At 37.3% G+C, this 19,678-nt stretch overlaps 1 protein-coding gene and 1 pseudogene across 2 annotated transcripts; one reads left to right on the top strand and one right to left on the bottom strand.

The window, feature by feature from the left end:
• Positions 1-48: 48 nt before the first annotated feature.
• Positions 49-16,690, bottom strand: COPS5 (COP9 signalosome subunit 5). Of its 2 annotated transcripts, none has more exons than XM_029222445.1 (8): positions 16,030-16,303; positions 13,548-13,782; positions 12,442-12,570; positions 11,710-11,775; positions 11,093-11,178; positions 5,844-5,955; positions 2,178-2,326; positions 49-485 (listed from the first exon to the last, which is right to left on the bottom strand). In XM_029222445.1, the coding sequence occupies exons 2-8, from the start codon at positions 13,731-13,733 to the stop codon at positions 401-403; spliced, it is 813 nt and encodes a 270-aa protein (XP_029078278.1). In that variant the 5' UTR covers positions 13,734-13,782; positions 16,030-16,303; the 3' UTR covers positions 49-400. The 2 variants fall into 2 exon arrangements, with proteins under 2 accessions (XP_029078278.1, XP_029078277.1); XM_029222444.1 differs by having other exon boundaries at positions 250-485; positions 16,038-16,690.
• Positions 16,657-18,507, top strand: LOC114895226 (annotated as a pseudogene).
• Positions 18,508-19,678: the final 1,171 nt, after the last annotated feature.

Raw genomic sequence — 19,678 nt, 5'->3', positions numbered from 1 at the left:
CAGGAACATAAAAATGTTACATTAAATTGTATTTTTACTAACAGACTATCAAAAGAAGGTTTAGGCAAATTGAAAAGTGGCTCTGATAATATGGCAGTGAAATGCTGCAATCTTTTGACTAATTTATATAGGCAAGACTTTAAAAAACAGAAAGGTTCTAACAATATTTCTTTCTCTCATATTTAAGAACATTAAAGGATACTAGAAAAATAATATAACCCTCCCACAAAACAATGAAAGAACCATTTTATTTTAAAGAATTTTATTATAGAATGTTAATATTTAGGATACTTCAGAGCACCTTATTCCTCTAATCAGATTTTTGGTAACTGGTTTCAAAGTGTTACTTGAGTATTTTTCTCATACTGGCTTTCAGGCAAAAGTACTACTTAGTGATTTTTTAAGAGATGTTAATTTGATTAAACAGTTTATCCTTAATAACCTGAGACATCAATCCATGGATAGCTTCTATGGTAGTTTTACAGCTGGAAAGAAAAAAACACATCACATAATGTCACAAGAACTGAGAACTATTTCAAACATGCAAATCCCCCCTCCCCCATTTCCATCCTTGCACCCAAATAATGATTTTTGGTCCTATTCATACTCCGCAAAATATACTGTACCAATTTATAGCTTACTCTTTATAGTATACTATAGTGATTTTTAGCCTTCTGCATGTCTTTTGATCATTTCACTACTTACTAACACCTTCCCAAGAGAATGACAATGTAAAATTTGATATAATTCATAACAGTTAATTTTGTTATATGTCAGAAGGTTTGGGAAAAGTTCTGTTTTAGAAGGTTACCGAAGTTATTTATAATTTATAATTATAGATTGATTCCAATGTTACATTGAAATCTGCTATTCCTTGTTGTTCATTACTTAGAATAATTTTTAAAAATGATTTTAATGAATGTTATGCTTTTTTTCCTGAAATAATCACAAACATCCTTCAAACAATTCAAAGCCAAAGTTAGGTTAGTGGGTGAAGAACTTACATTTTAAAATTGATAAAAAGACAAAAACAAAAAAATACAATAAAAACCCACCAAAATTCAGAAGAGATGCAATTCTTGTAAAGTTATCCCCAGAAGGAAAATTTTCTACTTTCGTACTACTACTTTTCTCCTTCCTACTTTTCTTCTTATATAACTACATTCCCACAGTGAAATTTTTGCTTCATAAGAAATCGAGATGTAAATGCAGATAAAATTAGACACTAAAAAATCAGACACATGTAAAGACAGATGAGCAAAATGACATACTCAGAGCAAGTATCAAAAGTAAGACCTAATGCCAAAGAAAAATGTAATTTTTATCCAGGCTACTACCTCTATACCTTTTAAAAACCCATGGAGGAAAGGGAATGAGATCATTCTAACCCAAGATGGCTTCTACTCCTAATACACTTTGCACCCTCCCTTCTCTCTTTTCTTTCCTATCAACTAGTCCAGTTTTTCTTAAAATGGATACCAAGGTACTGGTTTACATAGATGTCAACATAGTCTTCCTTTCCTCTCTACCCCTAATTATCACATTAAAATTCAAATTTTTGTGAAAGTAAATGTTATTTAGTAGTCTTCCCAATCCTGTATGCATCTGAAGGACCACATAATTATTTCATGAGTTATCAGAGAACACAGCCCAACTTTGTTCCTAACAAATTCTTGTAGTGAAATTTGGGATACTCAGTTACTGTATAAAGGATTATTTCAGAAAAATAAGAGAGATACAATCACTTCTCTGATACTTAGGGGTTTAAAACTTTATAAAAATTTGAAATTTGATAAACTTAAATCCTAATTTAATCCTTCAGATGATGATTAGGTTAGAATAGCTGAGGACATCCTTTTGCAAGGTTTTGTTTTTGTTTTTGTTTAAAGATCCAGCAATGGATTGGTTTTCTTTCTTACACTTTCTACCTGAACCTGGAAAAGGTGACTGCAAGTTTTTCATAACATTACCTAGACCCTTAACAGCCTTTAATGTACCTACTGTCTCCTAAATTTTCAAAGTCAAAACCTGCATTTGAGAACTCTTAAAGGTCCAAATAAGTTAATATTCAGGTACCATTGTAAGTTATAAGTTTAACCGTAAGGAATTTGAATCCTGTTATTGGAAAATCTTGAAAGAAAAAAAGTAAGAGGTAGGAATAGATTTGCTTAACTTACCTGTCTCGTGTAGCTTTGGCAAGTTTGTCTTCTGACTTTCGGTCATGTGTTTCTAGACCCAACATGAAACTCCCTCGTCCCAGCTGGGCTTCTGACTGTTCTAATTTTTCAGACAAATCAAAGACCTGACCGGTGGTATAGTCTGCATTCTGTGGGGAAAATGATATTGTGCCAATATATGATACTAGTCTATCATTAAAAAAGTATGTAAATTTTCTTCCATATAGAACGTTTCATTTACAAATAATTCCACTATGAAATCTAAGTGGATAGTCAGTGAAGGAAGAAGTCAAATTATACTTGCAAAAACTGATTCCAAAGCTCAAGCAGTTCAAGTGTAGAGTTTTTCACCTTTTATAATTTAAAGATTAAATTTGGAATTGTTTTTTGACTGCTTAAATCTAATATTTGTTATTATGAGAGGCTTTGAAGTACACAGATCTGACTCCAGGTTCTGGCCTGCTGCAGATTAGCTGGGGGGCCTTGGGAGAACTCCTTTACTTTTCTGTGCCTTCAAGTCTTCTTGTGAAAATGGGGGAGGAAGGTGATAATTTCTATCTTAAAGCTATGTGAAGTGATGTATATAAAGCTCGTAGGACTGTCAATGACACCTGGTAAAGCCTTAATAATTGTTAGCTAATTTTGTTACTTTTTCATGTTGAACTTCCAGAATTAGTATTTATGACAGTATTTTAAAAATTACATTTGTTTTAGCTTTTCTGATTATAAAATTAATAGTTATACAGAAAATGTGGAAAATGTAGAGCAGTATAAAAAAAAAAAGGAAATACCTACAATCCCTCCACCTAGCTATAGCCATAGTTATATTTTAGAGTATTGCTGTATACTCACAGGGACACCCACATTTAGTAAGCTGAAATATTATATATGCTGTTACTATTTCATACATTTTAAAAACAAAAAAATTAATAATTACATATGTATACTTAACTGTAATATTTTTAAAAAACATTTTACTGGAATATCTTTATTTTATTCTATTTGCTCAGTCTGTAAAATAGTGTATAGGAAATACAGTTCAATCACAAGACATTTAAAAACATTATTTGCTGTCATCATAGTTACTACAAAGAGCCCTTTAAAATGCTACCAGCTTTCCAGTGATTTTACAAACTTATGATATTTTTAAAAAGATGCAATTATATTCTGGATCTAAATGGTTTAGGTCACCAATACATTCTCCCCCACAGATTTGGAGAAAACACTAATATTTGTAGACCATGTCACATTTGGAAGATTTAGCTCAAGCCAATAAATGTAGGATGGCAGAAAGAGTTATACTATTAAAATGAAAAAATAAATCAATTACATTTCAAACACACAGAGAAATAATATAAATCAGAAAATAAATTTTTTCTTGTAGCTTTTAGATTACATGCTTTAGCTGGGGAAAGAGATGAACATATATTTATATATTTTTTCTTAGAATGCTTAGTAATGCAATGTACTAGGTATAAAACTACAAAAAAGGAGGAAATATAATTTAACCTTTTATTGATTATTAATGTCCTCAATATATGCAGTTCTGGAATACAGGGACAGCCACAGGCTGAGTAAACAGGATTGTATGCTTTTTTTTTTTTAAATAAATTTATTTATTTTATTTATTTATTTTTGGCTGCATTGGGTCTTTGTTGCTGCCCACGGGCTTTCTCTAGTTGCAGCGAGCGGGGGCTACTCTTCGTTGCAGAGCGTGGGCTTCTCATTGCAGTGGCTTCTGTTGTTGCGGAGCATGGGTTCTAGGTGTGCGGGCTTCAGTAGCTGTGGCATGCAGGCTCAGTAGTTGTGGCGCACGGGCTTAGTTGCTCCGTGGCATGTGGGATCTTCCTGGACCAGGGCTCCAACCCGTGTCCCCTGCATTGGCAGGCTGATTCTTAACCACTGTGCCACCAGGGAAGCCCAGAGCTGTATGCTTTTATACAAAGGTTCAGAAAGCTCCAGTCTTACTGTTTCCTCCCCTTGCCATCATGTGTCACTTCTGGCTGCTATTAGTATACTTGCCTCTAAGGAAACACCACACATGGGGCATTTAGCCATGCCTGGTACATAGGAAGCATTTAATAAACGTTTGCTATTATGATCACTCTCTTTCCTTCTAATTTGCTATTTCTGACCGTTGAGGATAAGAAATAACGGGGTCTTCCCTGGTGGCGCAGTAGTTGAGAGTCCGCCTGCTGATGCAGGGGACACGGGTTCGTGCCCCGGTCCAGGAGGATCCTACATGCCGCGGAGCGGCTGGGCCCATAAGCCATGGCCGCTAAGCCTGCGCGTCCAGAGCCTGTGCTCCGCAACGGGAGGCCACAACAGTGAGAGGCCCGCGTACCGCAAAAAAAAAAAAAAGAAATAACAGGAAGCTTGTCAGAATTATATTTAAAACCATAGTAAATATGCTCAAGTGAGGTCTTTTCCCATGAATACAATGAATCAAACAAACAATAATTTATTGAGGCTTTACTATATGCCTAGTACTTTGCTAATTACTTTATATATAAAATATTTCATATAATCTCAGTGTACTTAACAATGTGGGTACTATTATCATTAGACTCGAAAAGCTTAGTCACATTACATAATGTTGTGAAGGTCACACACAGCTAGTAAAGTGGCAGAGTTGTTTCTGAACTGAGTTTATTTTATTCCAAATTTTGTGGTTCTAACCACTATGTTATACTGTGCTATATGAAGTAGCTTACTTAAAAAAAAAAAAAGTAAAAAAACCAAAACAAAACTGTTCCTTACTAAGCTCTAGATAGAAGTTTGTTAAATAAATATTCTTCTAAATGTTAGATTTTAATGATATATTCACTACTATTTTTTTTTTTTTTTCTGCTTAGCATCTGCTGCTTTAAGGTAGTGATATTCTGATTTCCTTCTGAAGACATTCTTAGTCCACATGCTCCTGAGAGTTTCTTCTACCCCAGCCCAGCAGTAAAGCACTTGCCCTGGCCCATGAACTCATGGTGTTCATGCCCTTCACCCAGAGCAGGTTTAAGGATGGGCATGTGACCTACAAAACTCCAGACACAATGAGGCTTTGCCTGGGAATTTGTGGGGATATGTGTGTATCTTGGTGTTTTCAGTGTGAAACTGAGAGGCTGGGAGAGCTAAGCTAATGCTGCCATCTTGGTTTCACATGAAGTCTGAAACTGAAGCCAACTGACTTGAAATCAAAGCTGAGAGAAGAAGACCAAGACCTCATAATATTGTCTGAATACAAATTTAGGTTGTGCGTGAAGTAAGCCCTACTCCTGCACTTTGCAGTTTACATGATTCTCTTTTTTGTTTAAGCCAGCTTGGTTGAGTCTCCTGTCACTTGTAACCAGAGTCCTACCTGACATACACAACAAAAAACAGTATTTATATTTTCTCTCTGTAAGGCTGTTCAAGGCAGGGGGAGACCTCACCCTCATCTGGCCACTATGTTTGTATATATAATTAGGCTTAGTCTCAGTGGTACACAACACAAATCTTGGCTTGGCCTAGTATCACAATCCACCTCTGGTCATATAGAATCTGCCCCCAGGCCTAATTAATATATTGGCCAAGTCAGATATAGCCTTTCCATGAAAAAGAGTTTCAGATATTAAACAACTTACATAGATTGATAAAAAATTCAGACACATTCTTTGCAAGTATAGTACTTACAGTAAGCAAGCTAGAGGAACTCAGCGTATTCACCCAGTATTTATTCCACAAAAGCTCAAGCAATTTGCGATCCAAAGAGGATTTGAAATATGAGACTTCTAAGGCATAATATCTATGAAACAAAAGCACAAATCTAGTGAGTGAAAAAAATTCAACCACATCATATAAAGGTTATGGCCAAATTTAAGTGAATTACATTTCATATCCAAATAGTCATATTTTAATTTTTAGTCTAATAGAATAACAGGTAAACACGGTTTCCTTACTATTTAGGGGTATGGTTTCAAATCTGATAACTAAATAAACATTGTTGTTATATTTCTCCCCTCTGTAGAGCCCAGAAATTCCCAAGAAATTATCAAGAACTAATCAACACTTCTGAATGACATATGTTTATCCATGTCATTGAGTTCATAAATTCCGGCCAATAGCACACAAACTTAATGAACTACCTCTCTAGGGTCAACTATAACTTTTGTTAGGCTTTTAAAAATATCAAAAATATATAACTGATTCACTTTGCTGTACACCTGAAACTAACACAACATTGTAAATCAACTATACTCCAATAAAAATTAAAAAACAAAAACAAACGAAAAGCTCCTGAAAATGTCATGTGGACTCCCCATTCCTCCCTTTTTAATCCCCTAATAAGGACCTACTGCTTTTTGGAAAAGCAAACTTTAAGGTAGGTCCTTAAGCCACATAAAAGAATTACTGCTGCTTCCAAAGGTACCTAATTTGTAATCAGGGATAGCAAGGAAAATTTGGTTAAATGTCTGAAATATATATATATATATATATATATATATATATTTTTTTTTTTTTTTGGCAGTACGCGGGCCTCTCACTGCTGTGGCCTCTCCCGTTGCAGAGCACAGGCTCCGGACACACAGGCTCAGCGGCCATGGCTCACAGGCCCAGCCGCTCCACGGCATGTGGGATCTTCCCGGACCGGGGCACGAACCCGTGTCCCCTGCGTCGGCAGGCGGACTCTCAACCACTGTGCCACCAGGGAAGCCCTGAAACATATATATTTTTTTAAAGTAATAAATATTTAAATATCACAGGGGCTTCCCTGGTGGCGCAGTGGTTGAGAACCAGCCTGCCGGTGCAGGGGACATGGGTTCGATCCCTGGTCCGGGAAGATCCCACATGCCATGGAGCAACTAAGCCCGTGTGTCACAACTACTGAACCTGTGCTCTAGAGCCCGAGAGCCACAACTACTGAAGCCTGCATGCTTAGAGCCCGTGCTCTGCAACAAGAGAAGCCACTGCAACGAGACGCCCGCGCACCGCAATGAAGAGTAGCCCCCGCTCGCTGCAACTAGAGAAAGCTTGCGCACAACAACAAAGACCCAAGGCAGCCAAAAATAAATAAAATAAATTTATAAAAAATAAATAAATAAAAATAATAAATATCTCATTATGTTCTGTACATCAGTGGATACAAAGAAACACAAGGGACTTGCTTACCTTAAGGAGCTTACCATTTTTATGGGAAATGTGGGGTGAATCCACAAAATGTTAAATATATAATGATATATGTTGAATAACAAGTGGTGCTATGGTGCATATTTAAAATTAATCACCTGCCAATTGAATGTTAGAAATAATGAGTACTCTCAGTATAGACAGAACTGCCTGAGAAGCCCCAGGGAAAAGGCAGAATTTAGAGTAACCCTTACATGAGTCTATAGTGTGGATATGCTGAGAACGAGGAGGTAGTATTAGGCAGAGAGCACTGACTCACAAAAAGGAAAGTCGTGAAGGGAATAATAAGTTAATCAGTTTGCCTGGACAGTTTAGCAGGAGCAGAAGAATTATGTGAAGGGAAACCTAGAAAGCTATGTTGGGGTCTAGCTGGCAGAGGACATTACATAAAAGGCTAAGAAATGATCTTCTAGGTACTTGGGACTCATAGAAGGTGTTTGAGCAGATCAATGATATAGCCAAAGAGGTGGTTTAGAAAGCTGGCTGTGGTAAGATGTGTTAAAGGAGACAAAATGGAGGCAGGGATACCACAAGGGATGCCACAGCAGCGTGGCAGATGTGAGGAGATAAAGGCTCACACTCAGGTTGGTGGTGTAAAAGATAAGCACACATGGATACGACAAAAAATTCTTGTTCATTCAATTCAGGAGTGAAGAAGTAAAAAAAGAGTAAGAATTTAAAGATAATTCTAAGTAAAGGCTTGTTCAAGATTAAGATATCCATGCATATGTGTATATGAAAGGGACATAGCTATAGTGAAATGTGGAATAGTGTATTTCTTGAGCACTTATTATGTCCTGGTGCTTTACATACATTCTCATTTAATCTTTCCTACAACCATACAAGGAAGGATTTATTATTCCCATTCTACAGACAAAGAAACAACTCTAGAGAGTAAAGACCTTGTTCAAAGCCACAGGATTAGAAAGTAGCAGCAAAAGGATATGTTAAGTTATGTCTATTATCAAAACCTCACGGTCTTAATTGTTATATCCAGAGTGTAGACATTTAAGACATTGTTTAAGAAGTGAGGCCCTGGGAGTTGAAGGGGTTAGGTATGGGGAGAGAAGGCAGGGGCTCAAGTGGAAAGGTCAGTTTTAGAAAGGAGGGGTTGTACCTCTGATACTTGAGGGAAAAAGACATGAGAGGATGAGCACAGCAACAGATATTTAGATTTATAAAGGATGGAAAATAAGGGAACTCAAACTTGAGGGTCTAGAATAGACTTTCATGTTTTAAAATATATGGACCACCTTAATGTTATTACTGTTTTAATTCCGTAGGTTGATGCAATGAAAATTTTTGGTCTACTATGTAGTGATTAGCTGCAAATCTCAGTAGCAGAGTTGAAAACAAGGAGAATATTCAAAATTATTCGTGGAGCTAAATCCTCATCTTCTGTATGGGAAGTCAATAATAGATACTGCCTAGAACTGAAAATCAAGAAGTAGCACTATCAGCATGCTGTCTGAAGATACGGGGGTAAATACTTAAACAGAATAACTATAATAGTTTAAGTGACTGCCTCTGGGAGATGCAAAAGGGAATGGTACAGGATTGTTTATTTTATAATAAATTTCATAGAACCATTTGACTCTTTAAACTATGTGCCTGTATAACACTGATAACATACAAGCTAATTTAAAAAACACTTTGTGTCTTATTTTTACTAAGCCTCTTCAAAGTTAAATATATTTAGTATCTATATTAGATTCTATGTTTAAAACAAACTTTGGATTATGATCTAGAATTTAATGTAGAAAAGAAAAAAAAAGATCAATATAAACTACAAATAATAGCTCATAGTCAAATAAGTTAGGAAATGGATATATAATGAGCCTGTACAAAACCCCTGCTCTTTCAACTTGGCACTATATTTCATTAATGATTTGAAATAAAAATAAATTAAGCAACTTATTTGCCCTATGATAAAGTTTACTCTTTATTTAGGAACTGATCCTAAGTAAGAGAGTATCTTTGAATATCCTAGTAATTCCAGGTTCAAAATTCTACGCTCTAGCAGTGCAGGTAGCTAGAATGCAGTAACTCCTCTTTGATAGGCTTATATTTCAGAAAAACAGGAAATGCAGATTTGTTTGGATACAGAAAGCACAGACTCCCGCAGTCTTTTTTTGTTTCAAAAGCTGCTGCTGGTGGTGAAAGAAGTAGAGCAGGTATTAAAGGTATAAGCTTTTGATACCACAACTCAATATAAATGAAAAAAATTGTTAACTCTGAAAATGAAATTATCACGGCAAAGGTGTTTCCATGCTTAGGAGCAATTCTCTCAAACAGGAATGGTTTAAGTTCTTTTCAGTAGAGCAAATTAAGTGATTTAATTCCAAACCTCTCATTGAAAAATAAAATAGAATCCTTTTTTTCCAGAAGTATGTCAGGGATGACTGAAAACCAGATATATTTAAAAATTAAATTTTAGAAATTCTGTAATTTTCTAAGAATTTCTAAACACAAAAATAAGCAGTAGTAGCACATGGGTAGTTAAGGTATTCCTTGAAGTGGGATGGGAGGTATGGAGAAAGGGACACTAGTAATCATTTAGGCAACATTTTTCCTTTTTTTTTGGGGGGGTGCCCACCCTTCTATGTGCCATGTCCTATTTTAAATGTTAGGATACAGCAGTGAATTGATTCTACTCTCATGAAGTTCACATTCTAATGAGGTCAGTAACAACGAAACAAAAACATATAAGGTGGTGACAAGTGCTAAGAAGAAAAATAAAGCAGGGAAAGGTAACACCGAGTGACAAGAAGGTGCTAATTTAAATAGGGTGATCAATGAACATTCTCTGTTAAGGTGACCCTTAAACAGACACTGGTTGATTGAAATAGTGAGTCACATGGAAATAAGGAAGGATGTTCCAGGCAGAGGGATTAGCAAGTGCAAAGGCCCTGAGGCAGGAGCCTGCCTAGTACATCTGATAAACCATAATGAGGCCACTATGGCTGGAATGGAGAGAGCAAAGGCTCAGTGACAGGAAATGAGCTCAGAGAGATGGTGGGGGCCAGACTACATAGGGTTGTGTGGTCCATGGTAAGCACTATAGATCTTATTCTTAGTGAGACGGGAAGTTATTCTGAGAAGGAGGAACATGGTCTAACTCACATTTTAATAGAATCTGTCTGGCTGACAAAAGACCTTTAAGGGGTGGGGTAAAGGTCAGAAGCAGGAAGACCACCTAGAAGTCTAGTGCTTTGATTTAAGCTCCAGATGGCTGTGGCTTGGATCAAGGTGATAGTAAGAGAGGTGGTAAGATACATTTAGAAGGTGGAGATAACTGTCTTCATTGGTTTAGCAGTTTAAAAAACTGAGATGTATACAATAATTCACATACCATAAAATTCACTATTTTAAAGGAGTATACAATTAAGTAGTTTTTAGTATGGCTTCTTTAACTTTTGGAGTGAAACTGTTTGGGGAGAATTTTTGCTAAGTGGAAACTGGATACATTGAAGGCTGCAGAAATGCCAGTATCAGGCTGGCCCTGAATACAACTTCTCTCAACTGTTAAATTCATTAACGGGCCAAGTGTCTGGTACATTGATAAAGTGTTTATGTATGTGTGAAAGGTAAATAACATGTTAGATTAAAACAATTATTAATAAAATTTTAAAAGATTATGAAATGCATTTCATCTGAACTTTTTTTCTTATCTATAAAATTAGGGGCTTGGTCTGGATGATCTCTAAGGTTTCTTATGATGATTTTGGCATCAGATACATTTTTAAATTACTTACTGTTTGCAGTGTACACCAAAGTCTTCTATTTTATTAAGTGGGATAGTCTGGTACTCAGAAGGTCCTTCATCAGGAGGCTTGTAGCCCTAAACAAAAATGAAGAAAATAGAAGATTTAAACAAAACAAAACAGAGGAAAAACATATTTTCTATGCAGCTTTCTATTTATAGAAACATTAATTTTGGGGAGCCAGATACTCCCCAAAACATTAAGTATATTGCTTATACCCTCCCTCAACCCCATTTGGTGGCTGAAGGCTGGATTTGGCTTATAGATTCATTTTTCTTGTCCTCAGGTGATACATATTTTTGCTCATATCTATTTCAGATTGCATGGAAGGAAGTAGATGGATTTAACTTGTTTCTCTAGTACCCATCAGAATGCCATGGACATACAAATACTTATTAACAAATGAAGACTGCTTTTGAAATAAAATTAACAATATGCAGCACAAGTGTATTGTCTTTTGCTAAGGGCAATTTGTGGTAGTTGGACTTCTATTTTGTAAATATTGTTAAATTATTTTAGGACAAAATGAGATACCATAACACATCTTTAAAATAAATCACATATTTAAAATTTAAAAAACTATAGGGACTTATAATTTTTAAAATTACCTTTGGGTATGTCCTAAAGGCTCCAAGATTCACTTTCCCTGCAGATATTGTTCTTGTTGGGTCAATCTATAAGAAAGATATATTTAATATCTGCTGATTATAAAATCACTATATACTTCTATTTGTTTAAACATTATAAACCTAGAAATACCTATGTACATATAACACTATATGCACACACACACATAATTAAAAATAATCATATAATAGGGAAAAAAATAACCAAATTGAAAAACCACGGAAGTTCAACAAAATGGTTAAGTATAGAAATCTCATCGTTAATTTAGAGATTAGATCTAGTTATTATATTATTTAAGAGTATTAATTGAAGATTTGCTCATCTTTTTCAAGTTTTTTTTCTTTAATAGATGAACAATTTCTACCTTCCTCATAGTAACCTGGATTGCATCTAAAACACTGAGCAGTGCAAGAGCTGCTCTAGCAATTCCTGATTTAATCAATTCAGTCAACATTGACTGAATGCCTACTATGTGCAGGGAACTGAGATATAGATGCTGTGTATACCCATCATCTTACAGAGTGGGGGAAGAGATGCAGAGAGGTTAAGTAACTTGTTCAAAGTTCCAGCTACAAAGAGGTGGAATTCAGATTCAAGCTTAGGCAGACTGACACCAGAGCCTTGCTCTTTACCACACTGTTTTTATTTCTCTGTATACTTGCTTTAGTAAATCTTCATAAAAATTAATTAAAAGTGGTTGTAAAAATACTTACTACCACGGCTACAAATGGTTCCTGGAACTGCTGATTGAGCATCTGAGTACTAACATCAATCCCAGAAAGCCAGCAGCCATAGCCAGGGTGGCTATGATACCAGCCAATTGCATTTTCAAGGCGGCCGACCTAACAAATGAAGAGGGCAAAAGAACTTGAAGTTCCTGTTTAATCTTAGAGACACCTGTGATTTGTCTGTTTACATAGTCTTACAGTAAAATAATAGTATGCAGAATAGTTAAAGCATATGCTGCTTTTAAATTTAAAAAAATATATATTTTAGATAATACATGCCCAAGGCACAAAATTAATAAGATACCCGTACAATAAGGTTATTCAGTCTCCTTACCACCTCCTTCCCCTTAACCAGTTTCTCAGCCCAGATGTTACTACTGTAGGCAGCTGCTTACATACCTGTCTTCTAGAGCTATTCTTTGCATATAGAATATATAGTCTTTGCATTTATGTAGATTAATAAGAACACACACAATGGCATACCACCTGCAGTGTTCTACACTTTACTTTTTCACTCAACAAAACATTCTGGGGTTTGTTTCATATAAATAAATATATAGATAACTAGTTCTTATTTTTTTAAAGCTGGCTAGCACTTCATTGTATGGATATATCATAGTTTATTTAATCATCTTGATATCCAGGTACATTTAGGTTGTTTCCAAATTTTTGGTTTTAAACACACACACACATAAGGAATGTGAGAATTGTAAAAAAATTTTTAAATTGAGATATAATCGACACATATTAGTTCAGATGTACAACATAATGATTCAATATATGTACATACTGTGAAATGATAACCACAATAAGTGTAGTTAGTTAACATCCATCACCACACACAGTTACAAATTTTTTTTTCTTGTGATGAGAATTTTTAAGATCTATTCTCCTGAGTGAAAATTTATTTTAAAAAATCCATGCTAATCTCATATACATTATATATAGTTGAGAATAACTTAAAATATAAACTTTAATGTAGTAACTTAAAATCTAAACTTTAATGTAGAGAGAACAGTTTTAAATTTAGAAACTCAAAAGTAACTGTGAGACTCTTGCAGTTACCAAATTTTAAGGAACAGCATTTTTACCTGTTTGGCATTTTCTATGTATGCGGCCATGTACTCATATGCAGCAGCCTGAGCATTTACTCGGGTTTCAGTGCCCTCTACAGGCAAAGCAAAACTGTCCATAATGATCATGGTTTCACCATCCACCTTTCCCAGCATCAAGCCCATCACTTCCAAGTTGCCTCCTGATCTGGCATGCATCACCATTTTCAGTAGAGCCAATGCTGAGATTTTGCAGTACTTAAAGTAATGGTGACTGCAAAACAAAGGCATGATGTAATTAACTTTCTTATATAAGTACAATTTCAATACAAGTTTTTGCGGAGATTAACAAATAAGTATTGAAGGAATTTATACTGACGGAATGGGGAGAAAGTGTAGAATGTGGGAAAGAAAAAGGAAGTAGAAAAGGACAGAGTTCTGGAAGGGGGATGGAAATGATAAACATGTCATAATGTGGCAAAGTACTTCCTACGGGGGGAAGGGAAAAGTATGAAATAGTTTTTAAATATGCTATTCAAGTAGATAGGAGGAATTACATGACCAGTTCAATAGACTTTTTCTCCATTAACTTTTGGAATCACCAAATCTCGGTTTCTGAATCTGGTTGGATGGCTGTGCTTCATTACTCTTGGGCCTAACCTTCTGGCCTAACACTTAAGAATGTGGGCTCTGACATCCATCTGCCTAGGTTTGCATCCTTGCACTGCCATGTCCTAGCTGTGACCTTGAGACAACCACTTAACATCTGTGCCTGTTTTCATAGAGCTATTGTTAGGAGGAAATGGAGTAAATGAAATAACGTATATAAAGTGCTTATCTTAGTGCCTGACACATACTAAAACTTTTTAAGTGCGGGCTGTTATTAGCATTATTAACCGATCTTTTACAGTACTCTCAAAGAACAGTGTGTTGAAGGTTGTGGCTTCTCTCTGTGGTATTAGCCTCAAAATGCAAAATGTAGCCTTAATATCTTTAATTCTACTATGATGGCTATTTCAGTTTGTCATCTGTGGATGTGACCAAACTACTGTTGAATAAAATTACATTTCAGTCTCACTGATGGAGCTCAAGACAACTAGGATGAATATAACTAGAGATACAATCACACAGTGAGGCAAGCTGATAGTTTCCAAATATTTAACAGGCTATATCAACCTAAGTGCACAGCCTGCTATAGAAATAGCAGACAACCAGGCAAACTAACCAGTCTGTAAAGAGTGGTCAGTGTCTTTGAGAAGCCTTTTTAAGATGTCTGCCCACAGATTTCAATCACAACTGAAAAATATGGAGACCTGGTCTTGGGAGTCAAGATATGAATTAAAATCTTCGCTCCTCTATCTACTGGGGAAAAAAAGACACAGTTATTGTGCTTCTATTACATACATTCTAGACCTTTTTTAATACATGACCTCATCTAATCTTTATGACATAATTAACCAGGTAGGTCTTATTTCTGTTTTACAGATTAAAAAAATGAAGATAAGTAAATTTTGTAGGGTCAATCAACTAATTAGTGACAGTTGTGAGATTTGATCTTAGGTCTGACTGTTGCTCACTTAAGAGTTTGCTGCCTCAGTGTAATCATGAAATAAGTTATTTACTATATTTGCTTGTTTTCATATATGCAAAAAAGGAATAAAAATACAGTACTGGGTTGTCATGAAGATTTAATGACATGGAAATTCATAGCTCAATGCTCAGCCCGTAGTAATTACTCAGTAAACGTTGCTGAATCCGAATACTGACAGTTAAAGTTTGCCTTGTAAAAAACTGAGACAGATGAAATATGTTTTTTTTTGTTGACCACTACTTTCCTGTCTATCCATTAGAGAGACTGTGCTCCTTTTACTCTCTCCCTAACAATATCTGCTCTCAGAAAAGGATAAATGCTGTGGGTAAAGAATCCTCTACCTGTCATCACTCCCAGGGACACAGGAGTTTTGCTAAGGGGCTAAGAATCTTAAGGTCTTTTGATATAATTTCTGGCTTTTGTGAACTGGTGGAGTAACATTTTGGGAGACTGACCAGAGCCTCGTTGTGTTTCTGAAATAATTACCAGCAATCAAAAAACAATTAGAGATCTAAAAGATTATAGGCTAGCTTTTAAAGAGGTAAAGAAGATAGCTGCAGTCTCCAGCCTGAGATCGGCGGAAGATCCCAACAAAGTATATATCGACACAGGGTTCAAGGCAGAGTGTGGAGCATACTGTGACAATACGGGTGTTGAGAAGTGAAAGCCCAAATCTCCGCTTGTCGTTTTCCTCTTCCATTCTCTCAAGGCAAACGGGTAAAAGAGACAGAAAGGGGAATCAACGAAGCCCCAGTGGAGGGTCTTAGGCTCTACTTGCGGGGATAAAAAGGTAAAGCAAAATTTCTCAGACGCTTACTCTTTCTCCTCCCTGCACATGAAAAGACAAGCTCTCTATCCCCTCCAACTCCCACTCCCCCTGGGTCTCTTAGACTCCCGCCACCCCTCCCTCCCCTGCGTTTCGCCAGGGACCTCCTCACTCCTTAGTCCAGGGCTTCGCCGCCAGAATTTCTTGCTGCTGTTTCTTGTCGTATTTGTAGATTTCATCGATACTCTGGGCTTCCTGCATGTTGTTGGCTAATTCCCACGTTTTCTGGGCCATACCACTCCCGGAAGCCGCCATCGCCGAGGAATCGGAGAAGCTGTTGCCTCCACAATCTAGACGCAACTTTACCTCGCTGGGTTTCCGGTTGTGGGCTCCGGACCCGCCCCAGCACAGGTGCAAACCCGCACTAGACTCTCGAGGCCGCCATGACACCTAGCACCGGAGGTGAAGTTGGTACGGACCATTCGGGAATGACGGGGGTCCTTCGAGAACGCGACGGTATAAACAGCAGTTACGCAATAGTAGAGACAGAGGAATCTTTTTATGGCTGAAATGAGAACGCATGATCTTGGAAAATTGTACGTGTGAATTCGGACAAAAACGGTGATTACGCAGGGAATGGTATAGCCTCCCGCACCGGAAGAAGGGCATGTAACGTTATGCCAGAAACTGGAATTCGTTCGGACTGCGCAGGCTCGGCTTCCGCCATGTTAAAAATGGGTGTATCCTTAAGCTGGGACGGGGGAGAGAAGCATTTTTTGTGGGTGTATGTACTTTAAACGAAATAAGTTTGTTGAAAGACTTAGAAAAAATAAAGGATGTCTGTGGAAAAACTGACATGTAAGTGATGCTGAATGCTGGTTTTGGGAGAATAACACGTGAATCACTGCACATGAGTAAAATCCTGAGGGCGCGTGCTGGCCGGGCCTTAGACTTCTCTAGAGGGGCGTTCTCTGGCGTTCCGAGGGGGCTGTGGAAACTGGTGGATCGCTGCGGTCATGTCGGTTGGCGCTTTTGTAAAAAGTAACATCTATGCGAGCTGTTGGTGTACTGAAAGTGTCCGGTACCCAGTTCTTAAAATAGTTTACAGTTTAATCTTCTGCACTAATCTATAGAACCACCTCTGTCCCCGAGGCCGGATTAGTCTACGGGGACTATTTGTTGTCATCCAAGAGTTAATACAGTGTTTAACCGTTTCATTTATTTGCTGCTTTTTGGTATTCTTCCTCTCTTGCTTTCCCCCACTCCACGCTAGATTCCAAGCTCCAAATCACAGGAACCAGGTCTCTTATTCCTTGTTTTATCCGTAACACCTACCACAGATGTTCAGTAATGTTTTGGCTGGGAAAAAAGAGGAAAAAAAGCATCACAGTTCACCTCTCCCGCTTCATCTTTCTTTAGTTACCCTGAAACTTTGCATAAGTGGTCAGCATTGCCTGAAGTGCTCTCCCCTTACTTTTCTGACTGGGAGCTCATATTAATATTTAAAACACAGCTCAGCGATCTCTACCATGCAGTCTTTCTTGACTTCCTTCTCTCTCCAGTAATCTTCCTTCCACGGTGTCTCTAAATGTCTGTAGGTGCTTCTGTAACTGTTACATTGCATTGAAATAATGTATTTGTTTACTTGGAAGTATTTTTTTCACTGTAAGCTTCAGAGTGCAGGGCACTCCGCTCTGAGTTGTATCCTCTACTCCTAGAAAGCTGTGTGACATTTAGTTAAGACAAAAACATTAGAATTATGGAGTCCACACCCCCGCCTGAGGTTTTTGACATTAACGTCCAGTTGAAGATAATTTGTCTTTCAAACCCTCATACAAAGTATTTTTCCTCTCTTCTTACTTTGTCTTCAGCAGTTAGCTAACTTACAAGATCGAGAATGGTTAACAGAGCTTTGCCAACAAAGCAACGTCAGTATGCAGAAAATGCTCCCAGAAATTGATCAGAATAAGGACCTCATGTTGGAGATCTTGGAAGGAAAGGGACTGAGTTTCTTATTCCCACTCCTCAAATTGGAGAAGGAACTGTTGAAGCAAATAAAGTTGGATCCATCCCCTCAAACCATATATAAGTGGATTAAAGACAACATGTCTTCCAAACTTCATGTAGATAAAAGATCTGTGAACATCTTAATGCCTAGCATCTTATATTTCTAGTGAAGTAAACCCACCCAGTGATGAAACAGAGTCTTCCTCTGCTCCTTCCAAAGAACAGAGCAGGAAAAACAAGCCAGTAATGCAGAAATTCCTTCATGATCACGTTGAGCTACAAGTCACTGCCCTCTATGCACTTCAGGTGCACTGCTACAAGAGCAACTTCCCAAAAGGCATGTTACTCTGCGTTTTTTTCACTTCTATGACATGGAAATTATTTAAGAAGATGCTTTCTTGGCTTGGAAAGAAGATATAACCCAAGAGTTTACAGGGAAAGGCAAGGCTTTGTTCCAGGTGAATCAGTGGCTAACCTGGCTAGAAACTGCTGAAGAAGAATCAGAGGAAGAAGCTGACTAAAAGAACCAGCCAAAGCCTTAAGTTGTGCAAAACATACTGTTGCTGTGATGTAACTGCACTTGACCTAACCACTGTAAAAATTCATTCCACTGTAATGTTTTCACAATATTTAAAGCACGTCAGTTAGTATTTCCTTCTGCATAAGGTTTTTTTGTAGCGTAATGTCTTAATCATAGTCTACCATCAAATATTTTAGGAGTATCTTCAATGTTTAGATAGTATATTAGCAGCATGCAGTAATTACATTGTAATTTCTCAGGCGGAGGCAGTCTATTGCAAGGACCTTCTTTGCTGCCAATTATCATAGGCTGTTTTAAGTTAGAAAATGGAAGAGCAACATGAATACTGTAGAAATGCACTTTGCTCAATAATACTTGAGTTGTTGCAATATTTGATTATCCATTTGGTTGTTACAGAAAAATTCTTAACTGTAATTGATAGTTGCTGCCGTAATAGTATATTGCCTGTATTTCTACCTTTAGTGATGGGTTTTATGTGCTAGATTTTAATAACCTTGTGCCTGGGCAAGTGCACAAGTCTTTTTAAAAGAAACATGGTTTACTTGCACAAAACTGATCAGTTTTGAGAGATCGTAAATGCCCTTGAAGTGGTCTTTGTGGTTGTGAAACAGATGGTGGGAATTTGAATTGCTCCCTCTTATTATAGTATTGAAATTAAGTCTACTTAATTTATCAAGTCATGTTCGTGCCCTGATTTTATATACTTGTATCTATCAATAAACATTGTGATACTTGAAAAAAAAAAACCAAACCATTAGAATTATGGAGTCCACACCCCCGCCTGAGGTTTTTGACATTAACTTACATTTGAAGATAATTTGTCTTTCAAACCCTTATACAAAGTAACTTAAGATAAAGGACTGTTAGTCCCACTGTCCTGAGAAGCTAGAGATCTCTTTTCTAGCGGTAGTATATGGCCACTAAATATTGGGTGAACTGAATATGTTGAAATTAGTAGTAAAAGCCTAGGACAAAACGTTGACCCGACTGCTGGGAGAGCAGTGGTGCCCCGGAGAGGTATGCCAACAGTTTTTCTATCACTACCAAACCTACCCTTCCCCCGCCCCCCCCAGCCCCCCGCCCCCCCACCAAGCTCTGACCCAGGCCGGCTGGGGCTTGGAAGGTTTGGAGGGGACAGAATCAATTTAGCCTGGGGACGTGTCCCCCACGGTTTAACAGTCTCCAGGCAGAGCAGGAGAACCAGGTGGCTGAGAACCCAGGCCAGGTGTAGGCGAGCCCTGCGAACTGCCGGGCGTCCTGCGGCC

Source organism: Monodon monoceros, unplaced genomic scaffold (genome assembly GCF_005190385.1).
Source record: "Monodon monoceros isolate NGI ecotype Baffin Bay Population unplaced genomic scaffold, NGI_Narwhal_1 Super_Scaffold_14, whole genome shotgun sequence".
NCBI lineage: Eukaryota > Metazoa > Chordata > Mammalia > Artiodactyla > Monodontidae > Monodon > Monodon monoceros.
This window is presented reverse-complemented; position numbering and strand designations above follow the sequence as displayed.

Excerpts from the sequence above, each read along its gene's own strand:
- COPS5 (XM_029222444.1), bottom strand. The coding sequence starts at position 16,180 with ATGGCGGCTTCCGGGAGTGGTATGGCCCAGAAAACGTGGGAATTAGCC. Across the intron at positions 11,776-12,441 it reads AACCATTTGTAGCCGTGGTA|ATTGACCCAACAAGAACAAT; the intron begins GTAAGTATTTTT and ends TCTTTCTTATAG. Across the intron at positions 2,327-5,843 it reads GTTCCTCTAGCTTGCTTACT|AATGCAGACTATACCACCGG; the intron begins GTAAGTACTATA and ends TTTTCCCCACAG.